At 38.9% G+C, this 14,390-nt stretch overlaps 1 protein-coding gene across 1 annotated transcript; it reads left to right on the forward strand.

Annotated features, from left to right (window-relative positions):
* The first annotated feature begins 2,303 nt into the window (after nt 1–2,303).
* On the forward strand, nt 2,304–9,472 carry LOC138595043 (putative trypsin-6). The gene is made up of 6 exons (XM_069666362.1): nt 2,304–2,343; nt 2,720–2,894; nt 3,111–3,292; nt 4,072–4,181; nt 4,299–4,359; nt 9,432–9,472. Exons 1-6 carry the CDS (start codon nt 2,304–2,306, stop codon nt 9,470–9,472), a joined length of 609 nt encoding a protein of 202 aa, XP_069522463.1.
* Nucleotides 9,473–14,390: the final 4,918 nt, after the last annotated feature.

The following is a 14,390-nucleotide window of genomic DNA, read 5'->3' on the forward strand; positions in this document are numbered from 1 at the left end:
AAACGCAGCGCAACACACAATATCTGCTGGGATGTGAGAGCATGACTACGGTCAGTAATGTTGCAAATGTAAGGATGCATTAGGTTGTGTATGTAGATGATGGACTGTGACGTGAAACGGTACCGCTCAGAAAGATAATTGTCTGGAAATGCTAGAACATATATGCGTGGTCTGATAACCATCTCCCGACGAATATTTAATTCTCTGCGCAGTAATGCTGCACCTTCATCCACGGTATCGTTATCAAAAGGACATGCCATGTTAGTGAAAAAAGCCGTGTGTGGCTGACAGAGGGCGGAGACAGGGAGAAACTCGAGGTTCATTGAGAAAAACCTGGTCCCGACCAGGTTAGGTTCATAGAGTCTGTTACTACGGTAACTGACCCAGAACTTAAGTTACCTCTCTCTGTGAAACAGGCTAGAGTTACCCCTCTTTCTCTGGATTGAGTTACCTCCCTTTGTGAAATGGAAAACTCAGAGTTTCCCTCATTTCAGGGTTAACAGACTCAGAGTTTTCACTAAACCTGCTTTGTGAAACGGACCACTGGTGTTATATTAACCTTTGGCTGTTCACAGTAAACGTTGACTGGCTTCTCTTAACAATAAGTAATAGCATGGCCAAATTGTGTAAAAAGCCTGATGCTCTCATGGTTTGACCCTTTACAGAGTTTGTGAATAAACTGCCACAAAGACGATTGTTAATTATCAACAGAGCGTTAAACACTGGGATATAAAGTAAGTGAAATCACTTACTTTACATATAAGAGATATTTCCTCTTTACACTCGGCTTTTCACAACAGAGGAGCTTCACAACCCTGAGTTTTAATTGGCCTCATAGTGTGATAGTCCGTCACATTAACATGAAACTGCAGCACTCTTTTGCTGCTTGATCCTATCTTAATGTAAATTTGCACGAGGATCGTTCTGTTCACCGACATTTAATAATCAGTAACTTACTGATATATTGAATATTTTAGGACTGTCTGACTAACTGTATGACTTCATACTTTCACATTTTAAACACAAATATTGTAGTTTTCACTCAGATACATTTATCTGGACAGTTTAAGTTGCTTCTCACTCTGCAGGCTCAGATAAGTCAGAAAAGCAATGTGACACAGTGTCTTCGATTCAGTTCGGAGGCTTATCCAGCCTGTCAGGAGCTGAAAATATCTTCAGTTTGTGCATGTTATCAAATCTGTTACTTTGAAATATGACTCTGAATTTCACTTCTTGTTGCTGATCAATCTTGAAGCACTGGAACGATAATGATGTGATTTGAACTCGGAGGCCACTAACGTCCGTGTCGGCCATCTTGCCTGGGTGTGACAGGCGGTCAATAGACTAAGAAAAAAAGAAAAACTGAAAAGTGGAAAAGATCAGACGGAAAGCAAAGCAAACTCTATAAAGCTCATGAAGCTCCAGGATGAGCACAAAGTCTTTGCTCTAGTTCAAACATTTTCAGCTTGTAAATTAACAGGCAATGTCATCGTTTCTATCCAATGACTTGTAAGCGTCACACTGACTCTGGTGAGTTTTACAAAAAGGTCAGAACAAGTAAACGGTGCACAGAAGATACGTTTGTTTTATTCATACAAAAAACACAACCTGTCATGTGGGGTTTGTTGTTCAGTGGTTCGGGGAAGAATCAGCAGTTTAGTGTTTGTTTTAATTACGTCTTTTAGACGTGAGGATACCAACTTCTGCCCCTCCAAAGCTCTGACACTAGAGAAGTTCTTAACTTTCATATCGGATGAGCTCTGCATTTGACACACTTGTTGTGTTTTTATGCAGCACTTGTAGCACCTACAGAACAAATGTGCAGTGACAATTTATCTCAATTCATCTTGTTGCTGATGGTCTGGTTTGCTTTTGTAGCTCATGTAGAGTCATCAGAATTAATTTCAGTATGATTTTTAACCAGTGAAAAACTAAGGAGCTTTAAATACACACAACATCAATTTAAGACCAACTTTTACTTGTATTTGTTATGTTATGAATGCGTCGATGTTCATTTACAATTACACTACGTTAAGATGTGCTTCATGTTTGTTATCCTCCTGCTGAATACAGTGCAGCTAGGGTGACTATTTTTTCTTGCATATCAGAGACACTGAATGCATCACAAGGGCAGGAACACCTGATATGTGATCTACAAATTTGCATAGGTGCACACCTTTGTAGCCAATGGGGGTGCATTGATAAACTGTCATGAGGTGATTGGAGGCTTGAGGGCCGACAGGTCAGTGTGAAAACATTTAAAATGCACCAGTGTTGCACCAGGAGGGCAGTCAGGGAAAAAGATGGGTGGCATGACACGTCTTCTCCTTTTGCTGTGGGCCGGTGAGTAGCCAACTGTCTGTTACACGTCTGCTGCTTCCTTTCACTCTTCTACACGCTTTGAGATGTTTAACAGAAACCTGAGGGAGGCAGTTTAACAGGCTCAGGCAGCAGTTAGTCCGACTGCAGGGATGTTGTGTGGTATTAGTTTTAATTTGGTAAAATGGCAATTAATGCATGCTTTTTGAATATGAGAGAACAGAGAAGGAAATCAGTATGGACAAATGTTTGTTCACAATCGTAAAGACAGATAGTAATACTGGGCTCTCTCTGGCATGCTAACACAACTCGTGTCGCCATGTATAGTATATTAATAACTCTTAAGAGTGAAGAAGAAGTTGTTTTAACTCAACCATTGTTTTAACTCTTTCTCTTTCAGGTGTCACAGTGAGCACAGCTGTGGATCTGCAGAAGAGAATCATTGGAGGTCAAACATGTGGAAATAATGAGCGTCAGTACCATGTGAAGTTGACTGATATAGATGAGAACTTCATTTGTGGTGGCTCTCTGATCAGTGACCAGTGGATTCTGACTGCAGCTCACTGCTGGAAGTGGTGAGCAAATGACACTTTTACTAGTAACAATATATGTCTCACTCATACATTCAATCTGGAAGTCCTGAAGTAATTAGTATCAGTTAAATGTAATAATATAGCATTCCTAACATGATAATCATTGTTTAAGTATTTTTCATTAATAACTGACACATTAAATGAGATGTATTTACAGGAATTAAATGGTGTTCCTCTTTCACCTCCACTTATTTTTAGGGGTATGAAAGCAGTTGTAGGTGTGCACCCAGTCAAACAACCACCACCACAACCAGTGTTCATCACAGCACCACCTGTGATGCATGGGGACGAACACAACAAGATTCATGACATCATGCTGCTGAAGCTACCTAACCCTACTAATATTAAACCTGTACTATTTCCCAGGAAGGACAAGGACTGTAAAAGTCATCCTAAAGAGTGAGTTTTATAATTCCTCTTTAATAAATCTTACAGGTCAACTTTTAAGAAACTAAATAAGAAATAACTGTGGAGTCTTTAAGAAATCTTATGTGGTTAGCGGTGAAACTAGGTTCCAATTCTGTATTCAGGTATTTTCTACTAATTTTTTTCAAAACAAACTGGTATTAAACTGTTTATTTTAATTGTATATATTATATTTCAGAGGCACTATGGTTGAGATTGCAGGTCATGGATCCACAGAAATGAGAGCTTATAAAAGAAGAGGTGAGAGGAATTTTCTTTATTTTAAAGGAACAATTGCAAATGTTCCTGACGGTGAGTTATGGACATGAGTGTTTTATTTTGTTTGTATCTTTGGTAACAATGTAAGCACTTATTTACATTGCATATATTTATATTTTCTCAAAAGTTTGATTATAAATGATATTGATGTAATGTTGTATATACATGTGGATCATAAATCTGCCTGTACACTTTTCAAAGTCCTCTTAATTGAAGGGTTTTAAAAAAAACAAACAATCAATATTCAAAATAATGTAATTTCAAAGTTCTTTTAAATTATTAATAATCATTCAAAATGTTTGGAATCAATTTATAAAAGTATAACTTACATTGTTACATCACAGTTTTGTAACTTTTTGTTGTTGATTGTTGTTGTCATTTTCTGGGTACTAACTTACATGATCTAATGAAAAACACTTTTTCTATTTTCCTATATACATAGTACCTGGTGAATCAAGTACTCTCCAATGTGCAGACATCAAAATTACCGACTGTAAGAAGCTTAACAATATAGTGAAGTTTTATGAAGACCTGCACCCTGGAATATGGTTCTGCGGCCAAAGCCCTGGAGTGGATGGTTCTCATGTAAGTTAGAATACCTTCTAACCCCTAATCATATTTACAGTCAAGTTCTTACATAAAAAACGTGAGTCCAGTAAAAATTTAAAAGCCTTTGTTCAACAATATTGATCTTTCTCACAGGGAGACTCTGGTGGTGGAGTGGTGAACAACGGCAAGATTTATGGTGTCATCTCTTACACGGGTGATCCTATCTTTGCTGACACTCAACCAGCTGGATTTATGAATGTCTGTGCATACTTAGATTGGATCAACCAAGTCATACATTAGAGATGTCTAATGTGTGGTTAATGTGTGAAATGTCATGTTATTTAACATGTAAATCACATGTAATAAGACATCTCATGGGCTACTCTTTATTCCAACTGATACATTCAAATGATTGATCTAAATTGAATGTACAAATCATTTGTAAGGTCTTTTAAGAAAAACAATAAATTTGATTCTGCAACATGACTGTAGTCACAGTGGTTTAAAGATTGTTGCTGTTATACTGTTATCTTCAAAAAAGGTATCTACAGGGGTGCCTGTTAAGCTCAGTAGAGCAGGCGCCCTACTGTAGGCAAAATCCTCGACTCATCGACTGCTGGCTCGACTTCCAACTTCAGAGCTTTGATGCATGTCTGCCACAATCTCTCTCCCCTACATTTACTGACTCTCTCAATAAAGGTGAAAGGTAAATTGATTTAAGATTTAAGGTTCATGTTAATATTATTTGTTCAATTTTCCCTTGATTTGAACAATTAAATGCTGGTTGAGGTCCTTATATGCTACAGGGGAAAAAAATAGAAACAATTATTTATGAAGAACAGAGTATGATTTTAGTTTTCCCAAAGCCCGGACAAAGATTCTGCTTTTTATACTGGTGGTAACTAACAGCAGATACTTCTGTATTGTTGTCCAGATGGCAGCAGGGTGAACAGGCCCCTTGATGCATTTTGGGTATGGTCTTTTAGTATCCTTTGTGCACTGTGTAGGCATCTCACCTTTCCAACATTACTGATATTGAAGTAATTTTACTTTGCAGAACACAGGAGTTTTTTATGTTCTACCGCTGTCTCGATCGGTTAATTTGTTTGTGGTGTTGTGTGCTGTTTTATAGGGTTTGTTTGGTTATGAACTAACGAATGCTGCAACGTGTTACGAGCCCTCTGTTCTGAAGAGTAAGACTACTGTTTTTGTAACTGGAGTCTGGTGGCTTTGAAGAGAGCAATCTCTCAGCTGTATGTCTGAAAAATGTGGCGAGAGGATCTCCATCCTCAGTGTTAGTCTGTTTCAAAGGTGGTGTTTCCTCCAACCTCTTTTCTGTCCCATTCATGGTTCATTAATGTTATCGGGCTAGTAGTTGCAGCTCTCCTTCGTTTCAGACACAATCAAAATCAATCGGCACCGCTGTTTTGACGCGATGCATGACACTTTGATCTGATTGGCCTGTTTTTGATGCGATGCAATTGATTGGTGTCTGTAGATAAATATTATACTCAGTAATGGATGGATGTACGAATGTAAATACTTTACTTCATTTAAAAAATACATAAGAAATTACTGACTTTAAAAAACTTTACATGAAAAAGGACGGGCACCGGTTTGGCTCAGTGGTTAAATCGGCAGCCATATACACTCTCTCTTCCCCTGTTTCTGGCTCTATCCACTGTCCTCTCTTCAAATAAAGCCATACATTTTTTTTTTTTCTTTAAAAAAGCCAAAAAAAACTTAAAAAAAAAAAAGTATAAGGACATGAAAAAGCTACTCAATTACAGTATCGTGAGTACTTGTTATTCGTTACTTGGTGGTGAGGGGCAATGTATTTGTCACAATCACGGGACCTAGGGGATCGATGTTTTAAATGATGTGTGTAAAGTAACTCATATACATAATTACAAATTACTATCATAGCTATTTTAACCAAAACAATCAACCTTTTCCTCTCCAAACTGAAAACAATTCACGTTAATGTTTTTTTCTGATTGGTCTGGTACAAATGTATAGTTATGAGGAAATGTGACCTGCCATCAACAGAAGTGCACAATTAGGAAATGCTCTTGTGGGTCATGTTAGGGTTATAAGATCATAAAATTAACTACATGGTCATAATTGGCAGATGACTTTTGGCTTCTTTAAAGCAAGAAAATGTCATACAATTAGGGAAAGTTTTCAGAAAGATCTGTTTTTATATTTTGATATGAAAGTGAAAGTTTTCATCCTGATACCAGATCAGTTATCTGATCCTACACTTTGTGCCACCGAAGCAAAGAAATGTCGAATATTAGCCAGGATTTTATAAATATCGAGATAATGAGCCAATGTCCATGAGCCACATTGTACTCTTATATTCTACAGTTAAAATGAATACACAATTAAAGCTGTGTATTGCAACTGCTCCAGCTTGAGATGCCTCCAAAGAATACAGAAGACATTGTAACTATCTGCCTAGACAAATGAGAACCCAAAAGCCCAACAACAGACCAGGAATCAAAGTAAATAAAATATATTTATTTACAATCAATTCACAGATCAAAAGACATAAAAATAAGATGAAGAAAACCTGAACTCACCCTGATATCAAACCTGACTACTTAATAAACTGAAAATCTCTCATGAAAGGAATAAAACTCTGAACAAGAAAACCAAAAGACCTATATCAAAATAAAGAACTAAAAATCACTCTTAACAGAGGAGAACTCTAACCTAGAAAACAAAATACCTAAATCTAATAAAGAACTGAAAATCACTCTAAATAGAGGAAAACCTGACAAGTTATTTAAACAAAAAAAAATCTCTGAGCTGACAAAATCGCAGAAACAAAAATAGTCTATCTTATCTAGCAATCTCACAGACCTTTGTTGGAACAAGAACAGGAATATGGAACATAGATCAAGGGATTTGCTGGGACGACTGACATAGAGACAAGTACGAACTGGCACAGGACAAAGGGAGACGCCACTATTTAAACACGAGGAAGGGGATCACAGGTGAACCCGATTAGGGAGGGGCCAGACAATCACCAGACGCGGGAAACACAGGGGCAGGAAGTAAAGTGCTCTGAAACAAGAGGGAACAGGGTTACTTTCAAAATAAAACAGGAAATGACAAAACATGAAAGAACGAGACAAAAATGGTAACTTAACTGAAGGAAAATGACGAGACGTGACATCAGTGTCCTCAATGGTAGCTATGATCGTAAAGAATTACTCTGCCAATTTATATTCAGTAATCAAAATGTACTGTGTTTGATAGTGACATTCAATCTAAATAGGCCTTAATGATGAGGAAAACAACACAGGAAGAAACAGTGTTAGTGGCCTGAAGTTTTGGTCCTGATGGACTGCAGACTCCTGCTGAAGGGGACAGTCTCAAGAGATGTACAGGCAGTGAAGCTGTGGCAGACTGCAACCAGTCTCAGGCTGCTTCCCAAGTCTCTTAAATTGCATCCATGTTCCCTTCACTTGCGTCGTTCACTTGCGTCTTTGTCCCTCCCACCAGAGATGCTTGGAGAGACGCGAGGAAACCAAGAGAGGAGAGAGGAAACGAGGGAATGTTTTTTAAGAGACATGAGACGTCCTTTCCAATTAAGCGTCACGTGCTGCGACGTCCATTTGTGATGATCGCGTCAGCTGATCACCGCTGGATCAGCTGTCAGTCTGCTTTAACAGCTGTTTTAGTCTGTACACATGTGCTCTGTATTAATTCTAATGAAACACACAGTAACAGTGTTTCCTCTCTGTAACCTGTTACCTGTGTAACAAACACCTGCACATGAAGAACAGGCTGCACTCTGTGTTCCTGCTGCAGAGCCATACGGACATTTCCTACAGCACAATGTCTTTATATTATTTGTTCATTATTTACATCTTTGATTACTGATAATCTGATCTGAATTAATTATTTAATAAGCCCATGAACTATGAAAATGATTGATTAGGCTAAAAGTTTCAGGATAAATAGAAATCACGTCACGCTGATCAAACCCGACCTCACTGATGATCACTCTCACGCGTAAAAAGTGTTACCTGCTGACAGAGAGACTCTCCTGCTCCCTCTGAATTCATTCATTCATCTGTAATAAAAGTTAGCAGGGAAATTACTGATCATGACGAGAGGTTTTTCTTTAGATTAAATTTAATAGAAATGAATCTGTTTTTGCTACTTTTGATTTTTAGACAACTTATTTTTACTCAGATGTTGACCCAGAAAACAAATCAAATCTGCAGTTATTCACTGCATTTTATATATTTTACGACAAGTTATGCTCAATATTTCGTTCTAAACAATCACACCTCATACCAACTCATAATACCGACGTTGTTTATAGTCTGTTTCAAGGCGCCCTGTAAAGTCTGTTTTAAGGTCTGCTTCTTCCTCTCTGCGGTATGAAACTCCGGTGATGTTGTGAAGTTTCACAGAAGTCCGATCTGCTGCAGCGTCCAATCACTAACTGATCTGTAATAAGGGGGCGTGTCGGCCAGTAAAAGACTTCCGTGGAGGCTGCTCTCGTGTATCCTCGCTTATCGCTCCTCGGAACTCCCTCCTCTCTCCTCGCTCCTCCGAGCAGCGATAAGAGCTTTGAGACGATCCTCAACATGGCGGCTCCGGAACTACTTCCGGTTCGGGCGAGGAGCGAGGAGCGAGGAGCTATCAAATAAGAGACTTGGAAAGCAGCCACAGTCTCATATGTTTTGCCCCCATCAGGCCACAAGATGGCTCAAACCTGTACGCTGACTCATCCTCAACAGTGACCCAATGAGGCTGTTGTTACCTGCAAACCTCTGGAGCTTGATGGACCAATGACAGGAGGCGCAGCTGTTCATGTACAGAAAGTTTGGAGGGGGAAGTACTCCCCCTTGAGGAGACGTGGTGCTGATGGTCTGGTAGTCAGGGACTTGTTGTCCCAGCCTCTCATGCTGCCTCCTTTCTGACAGGAAGTCTGTGATCCACCTGCAGATGGAGGCTCGTTGTTAATGACGTAGAGTATCGTAATGATCCAAAAAGAAAGCAGACATATTTGGGTGGCTGTGAATATAGCTGAGGGGCCAGCTGGGGTTGAGAAGAAGTGTTCCCTACTTTGTGGGGGAGCTGGAGCTGCTGGGCTGGAGCTGGTGACTGGAGTCATTGGAGTAAATATGATGTACCAACACACCATGAGGCAAATTCAGGAGACAAAAACTCAGGGTGTGTGAGCTCCATTGTTTTGATATGGCAACAAAATATTTGAGTAACTGACTTGAACTTATCAAAACCCTCTTGTTTTATCTTCAGCTGAAAATGCTGTGAGCATCGAGGACAGACAGCACAGCTGAGCATGCAACCACATTTTACATAGAAATCTAAAAGAAACCTTCAGAACAATCCACCTTTTCTTGTGTCTTGTGTGAGAGCAGCCTCTTAAGAGTCCAACTGAGTTTAATGAGCCTGAATGTGACTCGTTTTCACAAGGCTAGCCCATCAATATGAGCTGAATCAGAGTTTGGATCAACTCCAAATAATTCCACATTTTGCACCTGAACTGTAATCTCAGCTCGACCCATTAGAGAAATTAAATCCTCTGAATGATATTAAATCCGCATTTAAGTAAATATTAGCATCCAATCAGACCCTGTACCAGCAACATTACAGGACTTGGATGGAGGCCAAAGGTCACAACAAACCTTTCAGTACATCACTACTGTGTTGTTGGACTAGCAGAGTGCAGCTCCCCATCCAGAGAACACACTCGTGTTCTTGAAGAAGACTTTTAAATATTTCAAACAGTTTGTGGTTCGTGATTTGTTTTATTAATCAGATCTTAGTGTGTTAAAGCTCTTGTCCGTTCAAAGAGTGTGGAAACAATGCTATTTCCTAATTCCCTCTCATATCACAGTCAGACTGTTTTACATTATTTCTTTGTTAACTGCACAAGCACCTCTACATCTTGTTTCTATCAAGAGCTTGAAAGGCGCCTGCTGTTCACTGATCTGAAGAGTGCACACTGCAATATAATTAAGACCCACTAGGTGGCAGAGGGGAACTCAACAAGAAGCCGCCAGGTGAGTTTCCTCACCTGCACAAAGCCACCAGGTGAATCTCAGGTGAGACAGCAGCTAGTGGCTCTTTTAACTTGCTGTAAAATAAGTTGCTTTTTTATTGTTTTTAAATAAATTGTGAAGTTTGACCAAATGACCTTCGTGAGTTACATTACAACTGTCATGTACGTTCTATCTTTTTAGTGAAGGACTTGAAAATGTAAAGCTGGCAGCGCATATAACCAATGATGTAATACTCATAAATCATAGCCACCAGTGCTTAAAAATAAACTAATGAATAAATGAATAAATATAAAATTGACTGATTCCCTGCATTCATTGAAAAGGATGATCCTAACACCTCTATATGCTCTGTGGGCCGGCATAGTCAAAATGTACTCTTGAAGCAGGCCTGCATATTGAATGTCTCCAATGAGGCACTGAAAATGTCTTCAAACACTGGAGACAGCTGATCAGCACCGTGCTTCAAGGTGGAAGGGGAAACAGGAGACATTTTTATGCAGAGATTCAACAGCAGCTCTATAAGGGAGCTCTGGGTTGAGAAGAAGTGTTCCCTACTTTGTGGGGGAGCTGGAGCTGCTGGGCTGGAGCTGGTGATTGGAGTCATTGGAGTAAATATGATGTACCAACACACCATGAGGCAAATTCAGGAGACAAAAACTCAATGTGCGTGAGCTCCAATTCTTTGATATGGCAACGAAATATTTGGGTAACTGACTTGAACTTATCAAAAGCCTATCGTTTCATCTGGAGCCGACAGTTAAATATGAAAATGCTGTGAGCATCGAGGACAGACAGCACAGCTGAGCATGCAACCACATTTTACAAAGAAATGTAAAAGAAAATTAAAAACAATCCAGCTTTTCTTTGGTGATTCTGTGTCAGAGCAGCCTCTTAAGAGTCCAACTGAGTTTAATGATCCTGACTGTGACTCGGGAACCATCGAGCTACAAAGCTCCTGAGCAGTATGATTTCCCTTCTTCAGTTCATTTCACTTTTTGTGCCAATTTTGTTCCTGAGATAAAAAACAAATGAGTCCAAAAGGTTCACTTTATTTTATCCCGGCATCAACTGCTTTTTTTAATGTTCAATGCACTTCTACCTGCCTTGTTGTATTGTTTTATTGTCTTATGGATTTATGATTGGTGTGTGTTGTGGAATGGGAGTGATTGTGTGTATGTACCTTTAAGCACCACTGGTAGGGACACGCACAATTTCGTTGTATTTTGTATATAATGACAATAAAATGTTCTTCTCTTCTTCTCATAGATCGCAGATGGTGATCTTATATATATTAAAAAAAGAAAATACAAAAACAACCGGCAGACATATTTGGGTGGCCGTAAATATACCTGAGGGGCCAGCTGGGGTTGAGAAGAAGTGGATACTTTGTGGGGGAGCTGGAGCTGCTGGGCTGGAGCTGGTGACTGGAGTCACAGGGGATGGTGTCGGGACTTTCTCACTGTATCTGATTCTCTTTAAGGTCATCGGCCAGGTGCGAGGTGTTTCTAATAATCTGCATCTGCAAAGTTAGTCATAATTTAAGCTGTCAAAATGGAGGGGGAACTATACTTCTACTCCATGACAAGGAGGAATGATTTAAAGTTGCATCCAATGGAAATAATTAGAAAATAATGATAATAAAATATATCCAGTCAGATCCTGTCCCACCACTGTTCGCAACCCCCCCTCACAAGTTTATGCTATGAGGACATGAGCTGTCACTAAGTCAACAAAACAATCAGATTATATATCTGAAGCATGTTTACAGGTGTGCAAAGGTTATAGTTTTTAGAATAAACACTACATCAAAGATTCAAACAAAAAGATTTAAAAATCCTTTTTTTTATGCAATACATGCATATGTGTGTGCGTACTGTTGTCCTATAAAAGCACATAAGTTATACACCTGATATATAAAATAAATATAGGTAACTGGTACATGAAGTTATTAGCAAAAATACACAGGTCATAAATGTTTCTGAAAGTTACAACCGATTGTAAAATGTCAGTGAATAAAAAGATCCTTTTGCATGCTTTCAATGAGATAGTGAGATTTAAATTAACATTTGGGTACATGCACTGCAGAGCATGAGTAGTCGTAGTGTGCCAACGTTTTCTTCATCTAAATATGATGTACCAACTCACCACGAGGCAAATTCAGGAGACAAAAACTCAATGTGCGTGAGCTCCATTGTTTTGATATGGCAACGAAATATTTGGGTAACTGACTTGAACTTATCAAAAGCCTCTCGTTTCATCTGGAGCCGACAGTTAAATATGAAAATGCTGTGAGCATCGAGGACAGACAGCACAGCTGAGCATGCAACCACATTTTACAAAGAAATGTAAAAGAAAATTAAAAACAATCCAGCTTTTCTTTGGTGATTCTGTGTCAGAGCAGCCTCTTAAGAGTCCAACTGAGTTTAATGATCCTGACTGTGACTCGGGAACCATCGAGCTACAAAGCTCCTGAGCAGTATGATTTCCCTTCTTCAGTTCATTTCACTTTTTGTGCCAATTTTGTTCCTGAGATAAAATACAAATGAGTCCAAAAGGTTCACTTTATTTTATACCGGCATCAACTGCTTTTTTAATGTTTTGCTCCATATCATATAAATCGTTCAAATTCAGTAAAATAATACTATTCCTTTAACAAGGGGTAAGAATAATATAATGTACTCATGTACGGTGGGTTAGGTGCAAACTGTGCTATAGGACTCCTGGTCTTATATTAATCTTTGGCTGTTCACAGTAAACGTTGACTGGCTTCTCTTAACAATAAGTAATAGCATGGCCAAATTGTGTAAAAAGCCTGATGCTCTCATGGTTTGACCCTTTACAGAGTTTGTGAATAAACTGCCACAAAGACGATTGTTAATTGTCAACAGAGCGTGAAACACTGGGATTCATGAAGGTGAAATCACTTACTTTACATATAAGAGATATTTCCTCTTTACACTCGGCTTTTCACAACAGAGGAGCTTCACAACCCTGAGTTTTAATTGGCCTCATAGTGTGATAGTCCGTCACATTAACATGAAACTGCAGCACTCTTTTGCTGCTTGATCCTATCTTAATGTAAATTTGCACGAGGATCGTTCTGTTCACCGACATTTAATAATCAGTAACTTACTGATATATTGAATATTTTAGACTGTCTGACTAACTGTATGACTTCATACTTTCACATTTTAAACACAAATATTGTAGTTTTCACTCAGATACATTTATCTGGACAGTTTAAGTTGCTTCTCACTCTGCAGGCTCAGATAAGTCAGAAAAGCAATGTGACACAGTGTCTTCGATTCAGTTCGGAGGCTTTTCCAGCCTGTCAGGAGCTGAAAATATCTTCAGTTTGTGCATGTTATCAAATCTGTTACTTTGAAATATGACTCTGAATTTCACTTCTTGTTGCTGATCAATCTTGAAGCACTGGAACGATAATGATGTGATTTGAACTCAGGGGCCACTAACATCCGTGTCGGCCATCTTGCCTGGGTGTGACAGGCGGTCAATAGACTAAGAAAAAAAGAAAAACTGAAAAGTGGAAATGATCAGACGGAAAGCAAAGCAAACTCTATAAAGCTCATGAAGCTCCAGGATGAGCACAAAGTCTTTGCTCTAGTTCAAACATTTTCAGCTTGTAAATTAACAGGCAATGTCATCGTTTCTATCCAATGACTTGTAAGCGATCACACTGACTCTGGTGAGTTTTACAAAAAGGTCAGAACAAGTAAACGGTGCACAGAAGATACATTTGTTTTATTCCTACAAAAAACACAACCTGTCATGTGGGGAGTGTTGTTCAGTGGTTCGGGGAAGAATCAGCAGTTTAGTGTTTGTTTTAATTACGTCTTTTAGACGTGAGGATACCAACTTCTGCCCCTCCAAAGCTCTGACACTAGAGAAGTTCTTAACTTTCATATCGGATGAGCTCTGCATTTGACACACTTGTTGTGTTTTTATGCAGCACTTGTAGCACCTACAGAACAAATGTGCAGTGACAATTTAACCTAACTGATGCCAATTAATTCCTTTGATTTAAATACACACAACATCAATTTAAGACCAACTTTTACTTGTATTTGTTATGAATGCGTCGATGTTCATTTACAATTACACTACGTTAAGATGTGCTTCATGTTTGTTATCCTCCTGCTGAATACAGTGCAGCTGGGGTGACTTTTTTTTC

Source organism: Semicossyphus pulcher, unplaced genomic scaffold, assembly GCF_022749685.1.
Source record: "Semicossyphus pulcher isolate SPU_LCO1_2020_fin unplaced genomic scaffold, fSemPul1.0.p SCAF_17, whole genome shotgun sequence".
In the NCBI taxonomy this organism is placed as follows: Eukaryota; Metazoa; Chordata; class Actinopteri; order Labriformes; family Labridae; genus Semicossyphus; species Semicossyphus pulcher.